This window comes from Chenopodium quinoa, unplaced genomic scaffold, assembly GCF_001683475.1.
Source record: "Chenopodium quinoa cultivar QQ74 unplaced genomic scaffold, ASM168347v1, whole genome shotgun sequence".
In the NCBI taxonomy this organism is placed as follows: domain Eukaryota; kingdom Viridiplantae; phylum Streptophyta; class Magnoliopsida; order Caryophyllales; family Amaranthaceae; genus Chenopodium; species Chenopodium quinoa.
The window spans coordinates 372,687-386,897 of NW_018742684.1; the positions used below are offsets into that span (position 1 = coordinate 372,687).

A 14,211-nucleotide genomic window follows, 5' to 3' on the forward strand; every position below is an offset into this window, starting at 1 on the left:
ATAAACCAAGTAAGAATTTAATTATAATAAAAATTAATATGCATATGTTGCCTTTGAAATTTTTTGTACATGTTAAACAACTCTCAAATTAATGAATTAATTATATTTTTCAAAAATATTAAGACTTTTCTTGTTGTCTTTTATTGACAGTGGTGGTTGTGTAGGAGGTGGCTGGCTGAAAAGGGGTAATTGAGGAATATTATGATGATTGGGCCACTAATGATATTGTCATAGTTGGGTCGGGGTTAGCTTTGGGAGCAACTGAGGTTGCACTCTATGGTTGGGAGTTGAGAATATGGCTGAAAATGATGGTGATATATTAACTTGAAAAAGACTAGAGTTGGAGAGGTGTGTTGGTAGTTGAAGTATTTATTTAGAAATAGGTGAAACTTTCTCCCTCAATTTTTCTTCGGAAAATCCAAGTTTATATCTGTGCTAAACATTGTGCTAAACTTGAAATGTTTAGCACATGGCAATTTCAGAATAAAATTGCTTTGGAGTCCATGCACATACAATAACACAATTAGTTTCCATCCAAAACTTTTGACATTTGCCAACTCGTAATGGCAAAAAAACTCACGTTTATGTTTGATCCGTTACTACCAACCACAGTAAATCTCAATGCCAACCACGGTAACTCACTGTAGTTAAGCTTTAAGAAAATGAAGATCTGTAGAAGAAGGCTAGAGCTTTACATCGACTTTAATGGAGGATCAACGGCTTCAATGGAGTACTAAAAGCTCGCGAATTTCATCACCGAAGGAGGATGAAACCCCTTCCTTTTGGGGTTAACCACACCCTTATTTCTCTATATTTTTTCTTAGGGTTTTCATTTAGTTTGGCGGCAAATAAAGCCGCCGGAAATATGGTGGTGAATAGATGGTTCACGATCTACTTCAGTGGAAGATGGAAGTAATGAGCAAGTGGTGGTGGGAAGATTGAAGTATGAGCATATGGTGGTGGGAACCACCTTCAATGGTGTGATTCGCAGCAAAGATGGAGGGGAAGACAACAACTAACCATGGTTAAGCATTACAACTTCACGGCAGCAAAACAACAGTTATCCCTCAATTTTGCCTTGGACATTTTCACCCTTACTTTTTAAGACAAAATGACGAACATGCTCTGTTTATAAACAGGTCATGTTTAGCACGGATATTATCCCGGACTGACTCATTTTTCTTAATTATCATACTAATCATGATTCATTTTCTATATACTAATCACGTACGTAGACCCTTTTAATTACGTTATGTCACATATTCAACCTCTCATTGCGCCACATCATCCAACATGATCTTTAATTATGCCTCATTACTTATCCAACCTCTTTATAAGAAGGATGATTGTTTAATCATCTAAGCTATTTTTCAACAATGTAATTAACATGAAAATGAATTTCATATATAATTACAAATCACAAGATCTAATCAAAATAAAAAGTAAAGAAAAAACACCACAATGCAAATATTCAAACATGCAACTTTTAATTCCAAAACTAAGTGCCTTTCCACCAAGCTATATCATAATCTTGTAATATTTTTAGATATGTAATGAATGACTATGTGAATATTGAATTAAATTATATATAAAAATGTATTCTAATAATCAATCACAAGTAATGACTTGGGTATTGCCTCAGCCAAACATTAGTGATACATTAAAAGAACATCATAAGAAACGAATTACTCTCTAGAAAAAAAAATGAAAATTGAATATGGCTTTTCATTAAGTAATGTGAAATGCTTAAGAGTAGTTAGCTAATTTATTTATTCGATTATTATTACAATCTATCTCACAACTACCAAAACTTTAATCAATTGGCCTACTTATAATTAACAAAATTATTAATTATGTACTCACTTTTTTTTGACACAATGTACTCACTTAAAACTTCAATGATACTATCAAAATAAAAAAAAAAAAAAAAGTAGTAGACTTATGTATTATCACACTTGCAAGTTACAATCCACATCTTCATCACCCTAGTAAATTTCTAAAGTATGAGAGTCTATTCTCTTCAGCTTAATTTTGGTTTAGTTTCTAATTTCCTTCTTTCATAAATAATTCATTTCAGCTATATCCATTTCAATTTCAATCAATTTAGCTCAGCTCAATTTAATAAATTAGAACACGCCATGAGTAATCACTTTTTTTTTTTGAAATAATACGAGACTTACAAGTAATCACATACGGAGACACGGAGTAACAACTAGCCAATAAACAACACTTAAATAACCCTACCAAAAAGCCTAAAATACACTCTCTCTTTCACAAGGGCATTTAAGTAATTCCACACTCCAATCTATCCATTCAATTGACTAGCTCAGCCAAACACGAGTCTCAACCCAATTGGCCAATCCACAAACCCTACTAATCAACTTTAATGCCAACAAAATCCCCAAAAAACCCCTACACACTGAATTAAATCCCCGTCATATCCCCAACAACCTGCCACGTAATCAAGGGTAAAATCGTCATTTCCCTCTAAACCTCACCGGAAAATTCCCCTCCGATAATCCAAAGTCACCCTCATTTCTCCCTTTTCCCGAAAACTATAAATACTTATCTTTCTACCCCCCTCCTTTTCTTGCCCTAGACGCCTCCATTTTCGCCTCTCCTCCGCCGCAACCCCTTTCTCTCTCCTCCGATTTCTCTCTCTAAATCGTTCTCCGACCTTCCATTTTCTCTCTCCTAGGGTTTTTGTTCTTCGTCGATTCCTCGATTTCGCCGATCCGAGGTGTTTCAGCTTTGTAATTAGGGTTTTTTTTTAGTTTAGAATTGATTTTATTGGTGGTGGTTTGGTTTGAGTGGAAGAGTGAGTGATGATGACGTGGCGGTGATGGAAGCTGTTGAACTGGCGATTCCGGTGGATGTTTCGAAGCCGAAATTGATGGGTTCAGACGTTTTTGTTGGAGCTAGGGTTTGTTCTACTGATGGAGAAGCTCGTGAATCCGACACCGTTTCGCCTTTTCGTGGTCCGAAAATTGATGAATGCAGTACCTCTTTACATAATCATAGAGGTGAATTTTTTGATTTTGATGTTGTTTTTTAATTTGTGTTTTGATTGATTTGTTGCGTGTTTCAGCTAAATATTGATTGATTGTATATTGGCTTGATTGGAGATTTTTAATTAGAGGCTACTTTACTAATTTGGTACTTTTTTTTGGATTGAAAATAATTATCTTATCTTGTTTCGTCGTTGTTCTGAATCAAAAATATAGAAATTGCCCAGTAGTTATTATTGACTTGAGGTATCTCACCTGGTAATCTAGAGCCTATTTTAAGCTCGGATTAATCCGGATTTGAGCCGGGTCAGCCTCGAGAGCTAACCTTAACAATGTCTGCTTCATTATATTCTCCTAAAAGACTATTGGCAACCAGAGATGAAAATTCTGTTGTTAATATTTATAAATTTCAGTATGGTCGAAATCGCTTGATATTGTCTGAGTATTTGATTACTTTTGGATTGGTATATCGGTTGTGATTGTGTGCTAAGATGCTTTTCTGTCTTAATATGAGTATTTGACTATGTTTCATATCCACTGAACATGTATTATTGTGAGCGGTGTTGCTTTTTTGTCTTCTTATGGTTTGATTGTCACAATTGTAGAATCATATCGAGCAATAGGCGTTGTTTGTCAGTTAAAGTGTCTGATCTTCTTCTATATCGCTTGCTGTGTTGCAACTCTATGTAGCTCTTGAAAGTGTTAATGGCTAGTAAATGATGTCATGCTCAAACTGTTGTATATGAAGCTGTCTTATTGGAGGATATGGATCAGATTTTGGATACTAGAGAAATCATATCTGTAGCTATCGTGTAAAATTCTACGTGCCTGATGTTGACCATGCAGTATATGCTGTTAGTTCCTTTTCATTTTCTTTGCGCCCCTCTCCTATTGTTCTGACTTCCTGAAATAAAAAGTCACATTTGTGTTAAAGCTTTTGGACTCTATGCCATGAGTTACTTCTATCTGCTATGATTTCAAGTGCCCTTTGTTTGTTAATGGATTTGTTCTGTGTTTATGCAATTAAGTTCTCAATTATTTGTCCTTATGCAACTTATAATGTAACTTAATATAAAGATTTTGGTCATGTGTAAGCTTTTTACTGGTTTAGGTTTGTAGTAAGGCCTCATGGTAACACTCCTTAAGGACAATGGTGCTTTCTGAAATCATACTACGTATAACTCTTGCTAAATTCTGGTTTGTGATAAGTTAAAAAAATATATGCAATAAATGTAACCAACTTGTTTTGGTGTTAATGTCGTACAGTATCAAGATAAATTGCTTCTGTCTTTAAGTTGAATATGGAATATTGTTATTACATATAGAGTAGTAAATATCTGTAGAATATTGATAATAATGATAGTTTTAATTTTCTGCTTATGCTTCAGATCCTCTAATGCTTTCCAAAATTGACCAGGTACTTCCACTGCTTCTGGGCCACCTCCCTGGTTGAAGAAATCAGATGCGGCATCATGCAGGAACAATTTTCTTCCATCTAGATCAACAACAGAAGATGTATCCTTGGGGTTGGTTGACGGGATTTCAAGTGGTTCTACCATATTGATGTCAGAATATGAAGGAAAACAGATTCAACGGAAGGTGGGAAAGGTTCCAAGAAACGGAAGTGGCTTGTTTAAGAAGCCCCGAATGTTGCAATCAGACAGTTATTTGTCTCATGCTGAGGCCGACGAAGTGAAGACAGAGTCAGATAAGCTTGGCTCGCACCTAGTGAAATGCTCCAATGCAGGTAATGTGCTGGGTGTGAACAACCATATTGTTCCTGGCATTGCTATCTGACAAGGAAGCTAATATTTGTCTTCTGATAGCATCTATATCTTTATGATAGAAGGACTTTTTTATATATGCTTGTTTAGTGTTATTAATTTTATTTATTATTTTGTTTTATTTATGTGACTTTCTTTCTTTTCATTTTCGACCCTTCTACGTTTGCAAGTAATCCACAATGGAAGGCATACTGTTGTGCAGAACTGCAGATTAATGACTTGCATTGTGCATATGTGCTTAATCCATTGGTTTTAAAACAACTGTCTAAGGCCTGTGTACATAACAGAAGGAAGCACTAAAGTTGAAATGGGTGATCTTTTATAGGTAGTTTAAGGGGTCCCCCTCCCCTCCTTCTTCCCTACCCCAAACAATACTAAGAAATGTTTGATGTTCATGCCTTTTAATTTCAGTGGTAACTTTTGTGAAAAAATGGCTGTTAATGTTATTAGTGAACTCTTGTGGAGTTAATTTTATGTAATGCCTTGAATTTCTAACCGCATAAATGAGTTAAACATGATATGGATGCTCGGAGCATGATGTTGATTGAGAGTGCAACAGTGCATCCACTTTTCAGTGAACACGACTAAAATATTTTTGTCACTTTAGGAACTTCTGGAATCAATTTTCTTTTATGAATTATCTTCACTTAATTATTTGTCCATTCCAAATTTATTCTGATGACGCATGGTCTTTCATCTCCCAGTCTTCTACAGTGAAAAATTGGAAGACTTTCCCCCATCAATTCCATTACTAGTTTTATTATATACCTGTTGCTGAGGGTTGATGATTATTTGTCAATCCTGAGTAAATACTTGTATGCGCTGCCTCAAGCCTGTCTTGGGTCTTTTCTTTCTTAAGGTTTTCTGTAGTATTGAGATTTTCTTTTTTTAATCATTATTCTTCTTTCCAGTCCTGAACTTCGATTGGCTTCTGATAATATAGTTTACTGGTTTTGCAAGAAATTGTCTATGTATAGCTCGTTTAATCTATTTGATTCTCATTTGGTATGTCTTAGTCATGAAACCATGTATGTCACATCCTAATTGCTTCCTAATCAAGCTTAGTGATCTTTGGTGCTTTTGAGAGACTATTTAATACTTGAAATTTAGATTTAAATTATGTTTGGATAGAAAGATTTGTTGGTGGGGAAGGGAACGGATACATTTGCTATTATTTAGATAAGACTCGGGAGAAGGGAAGGGAAGAGAAGGGAAGGGAAAGGAATTAGAGGATCCGTATTTCATCCCCCTTTAATAAATCAAATACTCCTATTGTTGAAAAAATTGGAATGAAAATACTCACTCTTTCCATCTCCTCATATCCCTTTCTCTTACCTCCTTTTTCCTCTTCTTCCTTTCCCTCACAACTGCTAATCAAATACTTGGATATTGAGCTGTTCAGCTGTTAGATTTCTAGAGCATTATTTTGACAATTTCAGTCCAGCTTTATATTAACTTTTTCATGATTGTGTAGCCTTTTTGCTTCGACATATCTCATATAACAATCCTTGTCTCTAAGCAAATGTATATGAATATTGAGCTTGAATTTCATTTGAGGTTGCTCAGCCTTTAGCGGGTTTCATGTTCTTTGACAATTTGTATAGATAACGAAATAGGAGGGAAAGGAAAGGAAGGAAGAAGAGGAGAGAGGGGGGGGGGGGAGTAAAAGAGGGAAAAGGTGGAGCTCCATTTTTCCACCAGATTTCTTCAAATTGGATGTTTGTTTAAGAAGGAAAGGTGGATCTCTCCCTCCCTTTCCTTCCCTAACCTTCTATCCAAATGAGGGAAGTTGTTCCCTTCCCTCTGTTTCTCTCCATTTCCAAAATTTAAACAAAGTTACATTTCATTTTGGCCATTTTGTTGATATAATTTTATAACATAATCTCTTTATATATGATTTGTATGATTTCTTGTCAAACATTTGTAGTGTGACATAGTTACTCAACATCTCTATTGGTACGTAATCCGATTGGGTTTTTATTTTGAATCAGTTGGTTTCAAGATTAAGATAAATTTTTCAAAGAGCATGTGCCCTTCTTAGCAGCAAACTAAGAATATCGAGCTACAAAGAATATCGATCTTTGACTTGGTTATTTTTTTGAGATTGACGGATTGGGGCGAAAATATTAGTAACTGTTTTCTGCTATATTTGATGATCCTGCATTGCTTCTTCATCCATTGCTCAAACTCCATCAATAGTCTCATTTATTCTTGTCAAGTGAGTGTGCCTTATTCTGGCTGTATTATATAGGATCTCAAAAAAAGACTTGTTTTTGTTCAAGTCAAGCTTAGTGTTTGTGTTAGATGAGGCTTCAATATACTCTCTATTTAGTTTCTCTTTGAGCTGGTTCCAGCTTTTTCTTGATGTTTAGATATGTTGTACCATCATTGATCTAGTTGATTAAATTATTAGTGAGTAAAATATAGATGATTCGTATGCAGCTAGGTTGGAGATTAGACTATTGCAAGCAATAGAAAAGATGTGCCCATAATGTCTTTAAAAGGTTCTTGAGGGGATGTAGGTTAAGGCAAGTCATCTGTGTTGTATTCCTTTTTTTTTTCTTCTTTTTTTTCTAGAGCTTGGTGTGTTGTGCAGCAAGATAGCAATTATCAATTATCATTGCTGTGAAGTCAACTGATAAACAGTCAACGGCCGGTTGTTCTTTCCTTGACTATGTTTGGTGTGGAAAATAGTTAGCATGAATCTGATGTCTACTGTTTTAATTTATTTATGGCATATGAAGATTGAGATTCAAGTTTTTTTGTAAGCTTATTCCTTGTCTCAATGATGTTCTTGTAGTTTGACTGATATCGGTTCATATTTATTTTACAGTAGACAAATCTCAGACAGTTAAACAAAAGAACAATATAAATGGCAGAAGGGGTGATAGAAGAAGTTCTAAAGTTCCACTGAAGGCAAAATTTGATCCATTTTCGCTGAAAGTTGGCTTGACAAACTTCAGTCCCACAAGTGGAGGAAGCAATGTTTTTGGTATGAAACTGGTATCTCTATTGTGAGATTGCTAAAAAATTTCTGAGGTTTGGATCTTCCATCACCTCCAGCTAAAAAGATTTTTCTGAGGGTGGCATGTATTTGTGTGCTTTCTTAATACTTCGTAATTCTCTTCTATAACCCTCTAAAGCCTTGTCTTAGCATGACATTTCCTAACTTGAAGAAAATCTATTTATATATGACTTGTTTGTAGTGTATTGTTTCTTAGCCTTGATTGTATCCTGTTTGAACGAATTACCCTGGAATAAGTAAAACTTTGTGTGGCACCTTTTTTTTTTTTTTTTTTTTTTTACCAAACGAGTCATTATTATTAGTAGGACATTCTAGTTGATGGTTGTTCAAAATGGATGACATCAATCTGGAAATGCTCTCAGTTATTACGGTTAATTTTTTGGTCAAGTTCTGGCTGTCTTTAAAGTAAAGCTTTTATACTTGCAGAGCCTTTTTGTTTGTTGCTTGCTATGTATGTGTATTAGCATATTTACTTGGATGCTCCTTTGACATTTGTTTGCAGGAATTTATGGTCTCAAGCCAGATGTACATGATGTCTCAAAACTTTTGGATGACATTTCTTTGGATAAACTCCTTGATGGAACCTATAAATGTCCTAATCTTGGCAAAGATAAAGGGAAGAAAGTAGCTAATCTGGCAGAGAATATACTGGATTCTGTTAAAAAGGCTTGTTCTGTCATTCGGCTTCCAGGGGTGCAACAAGCCAAACAAGCAGAAGAGATGGATATCGAGACCAACAAGAAAATCCCTTTGTCATCGTCTCCTTCTAACACAAGTTCGTTAAATGGTTCAGATGGTGATGAGTGTAGTCTTACTGCAGGTTTACCCAAGTGTGAAAAGGTACGTAGCTACTGAAAGCTTTTATTTTAGTTTTCTTAATAAATATGTCTAAACATGATTTTTACAACTATATTTTAAGGTTAAAAGAGCAATTAGTTATCCATGGGGGAGAATATCATTTTTTTCTTAGTCCTTAATCCCCAGCTGAAATAGATGATGCGCAAACATCATGGTAACAATATGGCTTATTTGTACTTGGCAGTGGTCACCCTTTTCATCCTTATGCATTAATTACCATGCTCTTTTTCTTCAGGATCTGGAATCGTCTATAAAGGCTGAATCTCCTGCTGACAAAAAGGATTCTCCATCGTATCAACCTAGAGATATTTTGGAAAGGTTGGCACTTCCTCCACCAAAGGATTTGGACTCTTTGTTGCAAGATGCAGTGAAGCCAGTGGTATCCTCAAAGCTTAATGATTCACGTAATGGCAAGACATTATCTCATCGAGTTAGCTTGCCGCCTTTCCCCTGGTCCCATAATTTTAACGGGCACCATAAATCTAATAATGATGCTGTAAGATTATCGAATAAAAGCTCATGCCAAGGTAGATGGGTAAGGATAAGGAGCACTGCCAGTTTTATTGGAGGGGGCAATGAAGCTTTTGTGGACTTGGACTCGCTCACTTATGATAGTAGTCTTGTTCCAGCAGGACAATTAATGTACAAACTTCCCGAAATCGAAAGAAGTTCATCCGCACCTGTCAATCAACTGTGCTGTCAGCAGAATTCTTCATCGGCTGCATGTCCAACAGCATGTCTGCCACCCTCTGGTAAGAATCTAGCTCTCGTAATGTTTTTTGGAAGTGGAATTGCCCTTTTGGATTCATCGCTTCTTTTCTCTTTTTTAATTAAATTTACACTGTGTTTAGTGTTTGGGGTTGATGTAGAATCTGGAAGCAATGTGCACTCCAAGATTAGTGGTATGTGGCTATTGATTAAAAAGCATGATTATTTTCATCACTCTTAAGATATATGCTTCAACTCTTCACCTGTATAAATCCTTGTCAGGCCTACAGCATATAGGCTTGTGGTGTGAGCCATGTGCCATGCTTCAAATATTCAGACCCTTTTCAAATTTGATATCAATTTTACAAGTTCTTAGTTATGAGCAAGTATTGTGCTGCCTGTTCAATACCTTTTTTTTTAGTGGAAACCTGCTCAATACCTTCAAAAAATGTAGATGATTGGTTACCCAACTTTGGTTTTCCATCAGTAAAATTACTCCGTTGTGCAGTTGCTTCTCTTCTCATCATTGTTTGGTTCTTGTTGGCAGCACTGCATTCTCCCAGAGTATTGGCTGCTGCTCGGACGCTTTGTGACATTGCAAGTGATAGCTCAAATAGGATTTCTAACGGAATGTTGAAATGGCCAAAACAACCATCCCAAAAATCCATGAAAGCTCGCAAGTCAAGATCGAGTGAAAAACCCGAGGAGTTTATGACACCCAAGTTAGAGACATTAGTCAGTCATGTAGTCAAGAGCATAGAGTATGGATCTTCTTCAAAAAAGCCGAAAATCTCTGTGGTTGAACGGCGAGAAGAATTTAGTCACATTCATGCAGTTATAGGACTGAGTTCTGTTTCTGCTCCAAGATCAAACAGAACATCCCCAAGCAGATTGTCTAGGGATTCTGTTACAGAAGCTAGAAACAACTTTGTGAAACCACAATTTATGGCTCCCCCTCCTCCTCCTCCTCCAAGGGTTTTGGATAGGAGTAATCACAACCCACAGAAGTTGAGAAAAGTTTCGCCAATGGATTGGAACAGGACAAGAAGCTAGCTTGACTGAACCTAGCAGCTTCCATCGGGAAGTTGTGCGCTGTAATACCAAGATCTGTTGTGAAGTTATGACTGCATATGAAATTTAGCTGAACATGTTAGTTTGTATATATTGTTGTTTATGTGTAGCTCAGGATTTTGATGGTGGGAGTCCTCCTTGAAGTGAGGCCCAAAATTCCAGTGTTGTAACATTATAAGCTGTTGATTTTAGAGGTTCCATTTTCTGGGGGTATTCTTTGCCTTGTACAGAGCCATTCCATGAGGCAATTGTAATTTCAGTTCCCTCTTTCCTGTCTGTTGCCATTTTTAATCTATCATTAGTTACCTATGTGCAGAATTGCAAGCATTATAACTGATCAGGTGCTATATTGAATAACTAAATTGTTGATGTCTGATCTTTCTGTAAATAGGCTTTTTCAGCCACACTGGATAATTTTTGAAATTTCCAACCCGTCTACTCCACTAAATGGATAAGTCTTGTATGAGACGGTCTCATTGTGATACAAAATGGATGTATAAGCTCAAAGTGTTACTGTAAGCAAAAAAAATCTGTCATTTTAAGGAAGCAGGAAACAATGCATTTGCCTCTCAAAATGTCTTGCTTTCAGCAAACTGACTTGAGTGTGGTTATTTACTTGTATATAAATTGATGCACACGTTTTTTTATTTAATTTTCATGTTTACAAGGTAACCTGGTAAACTGATCACATTGAACCAGATCCGTCATAAATTTACTAGCCCGACACACATTGAAACTTGCCTGCAAGAGTTGGTAGTAAAAAATCGGGAGATCCTTTTGCAATCAACATGTTTTGAGGATGGCCAGGTTTCGGGGAAGGGCTGAAGGGGAGCTCCATACAGACTAGAGAGGCACTAGGAGTCTAGTCTAAATCTTTGAGATCAATCGATAAACCGGCTTCTAGTAGTCATTTGTGACTTGTTGAGTTAAACTAGCTCATATGCACTCTTAATACTTGACTAGTAGTATTAAAGATGCCAGAGTCTAACAATTAGCATCCCAAAACACGTACAGAAATCATAAATTTCATATGCAAGTAAAAAGCATTTTCCATATATTTATACTTAGCTGAAGAAGCTTCAGCTATCGCGGTCAGTTAACAGGTTAGCGACTGATTACATCGATTAGTTTTACAATCCCACTTTGTTAAGACAACAGGGGAATCAGCCCTCGTCTTGGCAGGAAAAACCAGAGGGGCATTCAAGAACAACAATTAAAAGAGAGACATTTGGTGTTTTTCTTAACTAAACATCTGATCCAGCAACAACACCAAGGTCATCGCAAACCCAGAATTGAATCCTGGATATACAACCAAGTGAAAAACCTCGAGACCAAAGGAAGCACGCCCATTAGCGGCCTCCTTCCTCTTGATCTCCGCCACAACTTTTTTCGAGGATTTGTCGATGATCTTACACGACCTTTGCGCGTAAGAGCCTTCAATGACATATATAGGATTTTTAGTTGTTGCCCCTAGGAAAACATGTGCAAGTACATTGGAATTTGCAAGTAGTAAGCTAACATTCTTCCTCACGTAACAAATAGGCTGCTTTTTTTGGAATGTTTTGGAATTGTGATGATCACTAGCATCACCCTTGTATACTAGCCAATCGTCCACTAGTCGTATCGTCTGTTCATCAAAGAATAATTTTGATTAGAATGCGTATTAGTATAAATTATGCAAATAATAAAAAATCTAAGAGTTCATCAAAACAATTTAAAACTTGTTCTCTTAGATACGTAGAATATGTTCTTTCTTATCCATTTCTAGAGAGCCAACTATAGACGAGTATGCATCCTGTGGACCGAAACTAATTACTCAAAGGTCTTATTCTTTCCACCTATCTCAAATGCGTTACGTAGTACAATAAACGAATAATTAAGATAAAACTATATTTACTTTGTAATTCTTGTAATGGAACGAATAGCTGTAAAAAAATGGTAAATAATATAGACAAGATTTGATTTCAGATCTTCATTTACATCGAAATAAATTTAAACAGTTAACATTTTGTAATAGACGAGATTTGATTTCAGGTAAGGTACGCGAGATAAGGACTAACGTTACCATGTAAAATTCAACCGCCACATACTCAAAATCTAACATGTGCTCCGTGGAACAAGTTTGCTTGAGTTGCTTCTTTGGAATGATTATGTTACAAAGTCGGCAACAAAGTCATAATAGCCATTTAGAAGTACTAACTTGTAAGCATGAGGTTGAACAGTGATAAATGCATAATTGCATAGTGGCCCCTCAAAATAATGCTTATTTTGGTGTTTGGCTTGGTTGTAGGCTTTAATAAGGGTAAATCAAAATTAGTTTTCGACCAAACACCATTTTTTTTACCCGTTTTGCCACATTTTCATATTCGACGCATTTACTAATACAAAAATTTAATTGTAAATATATTAAATATCTCGAAACAATTAGGTTAATTAAAGAATAAATCCTATAGAATATCTAGGTTACATACAATAATGCAAACTATACATGAGTAGGAAAGATGGTAATGTAAATCCATAAAACTCTTTCAAAGTCCAAATATAGCCTACCCTAGAACCACTATAAGAATTCGTGTTTTTATCGACAGTTAACAACCTCACCACTATATTCATTCTCTTTCATACACTACATCCACAACCTTATTATAATAATAATAGGAGTAATAATTTAAACACTAATTACAGATTATTTTGAAACGGAGGAAGTATAATAATAAAAAAATACCTTATGACGACGCGTAGTGAAAATAGATGTTCCAGAAGCATCCATAAGAACAATTTCACCAGGTCTCCCACGGTAATTATCAACACGGTAAATTAAATTACCAGTAGAATCAATCACAGTAAAACCACTACAACTCATCAAAAGTGACTTCCTCCAAACAGTTAAAAACGTACATGTAGTTGATGATGCTCCACCATCCTTATCCTTATCGTTACCGTTATCGGCCTTGTAAATGTATTCCTTGCAATCTTCTAAACACCGTTTTTCATCGGTAACTCTGGTACAAGATTTAGCCTTGAGAAATAGAACCATGATATTTAGTTTTTAATTGTTTTTTTCTTTTTTTTGGGGTTTTGAAAATGATTAAATTGTATGTAGTTGGATTATTGGTGAAGTTTGAAATGGGAAGAAGGAACGAGAAAAGAGATATTTATAGAAGAAGAGAAGGAGTGAGTGAGAAATGAAGCGCAGAGCTAGTTGTAAATAGTTGGGTGGGTGCCGACCATTCAAACTAGCTTCATGCCACGTGTTTACAGATGGATATTTAATAGGCGCGTTGGTACTTGTTATGACTTTTTCTTTTTTCTTTTTTTTTTTTTTCTCTTTTTTAATAATGACTGATTTTAATGTAACAGTTTCGAGATATATACACTTCAAGTTTTTTTTTTTTTTTTTTTAAGTATTAACTCCGTTAATAGTTATCTGCAATTTTGGCTCTGTTCTTATTGATTAAACTGAGCTGAACTGAACTTATTAGAGCTAAACTGAATTGAACTTATTAGAATTGAACTGAACTGCAATGAATATTTTATAAGAGAAAAAAATTATGAGTTGAACTAAACCGAACTTATTATAACTAAATTGAACTGAACTGAAAATAATCATATGAGAACAGACTCAAAAAATTTTATGCGGCTGACTATACGGTATGGTCATCTCCATCATAAAGTGTTATAGGGGTTACTCGTTCAGTTTGACAGGGGTTAGTTCGGAGTTACTTGATCATTATTATAGGGGTTACCAAATCAGTGT

The 14,211-nt window shown here is 35.6% G+C and overlaps 2 protein-coding genes across 5 annotated transcripts; one reads left to right on the forward strand and one right to left on the reverse strand.

The window, feature by feature from the left end:
• Positions 1–2,442: 2,442 nt before the first annotated feature.
• LOC110722609 lies at positions 2,443–10,781 on the forward strand. 4 transcript variants are annotated; one of them, XM_021901876.1, is made up of 7 exons: positions 2,443–3,023; positions 4,426–4,755; positions 7,629–7,784; positions 8,320–8,657; positions 8,911–9,427; positions 9,527–9,577; positions 9,931–10,781. In XM_021901876.1, exons 1-7 carry the CDS (start codon positions 2,843–2,845, stop codon positions 10,434–10,436), a joined length of 2,079 nt encoding a protein of 692 aa, XP_021757568.1. In that variant the 5' UTR covers positions 2,443–2,842; the 3' UTR covers positions 10,437–10,781. The 4 variants fall into 4 exon arrangements, with proteins under 4 accessions (XP_021757568.1, XP_021757569.1, XP_021757567.1 ...); XM_021901877.1 differs by having other exon boundaries at positions 2,515–3,023; positions 7,626–7,784; positions 9,545–9,577; XM_021901875.1 differs by having other exon boundaries at positions 2,516–3,023; positions 7,626–7,784.
• Positions 10,782–11,485: 704 nt separating this feature from the next.
• Positions 11,486–13,932, reverse strand: LOC110722610 (protein LURP-one-related 17-like). The gene is made up of 2 exons (XM_021901880.1): positions 13,180–13,932; positions 11,486–12,081 (listed from the first exon to the last, which is right to left on the reverse strand). Exons 1-2 carry the CDS (start codon positions 13,489–13,491, stop codon positions 11,695–11,697), a joined length of 699 nt encoding a protein of 232 aa, XP_021757572.1. The 5' UTR covers positions 13,492–13,932; the 3' UTR covers positions 11,486–11,694.
• Positions 13,933–14,211: the final 279 nt, after the last annotated feature.

What these genes read in the sequence shown, in the direction of transcription:
- LOC110722610 (XM_021901880.1), bottom strand. Translation starts at nt 13,491, where the DNA reads ATGGTTCTATTTCTCAAGGCTAAATCTTGTACCAGAGTTACCGATGAA. An exon ending in TCACTACGCGTCGTCATAAG is followed by an intron (nt 12,082 to 13,179) that starts GTATTTTTTTAT and finishes TTTGATGAACAG; the next exon opens with ACGATACGACTAGTGGACGA.
- LOC110722609 (XM_021901875.1), top strand. Translation starts at nt 2,843, where the DNA reads ATGGAAGCTGTTGAACTGGCGATTCCGGTGGATGTTTCGAAGCCGAAA. An exon ending in CTCTTTACATAATCATAGAG is followed by an intron (nt 3,024 to 4,425) that starts GTGAATTTTTTG and finishes AAAATTGACCAG; the next exon opens with GTACTTCCACTGCTTCTGGG. An exon ending in TGGAGGAAGCAATGTTTTTG is followed by an intron (nt 7,785 to 8,319) that starts GTATGAAACTGG and finishes ATTTGTTTGCAG; the next exon opens with GAATTTATGGTCTCAAGCCA.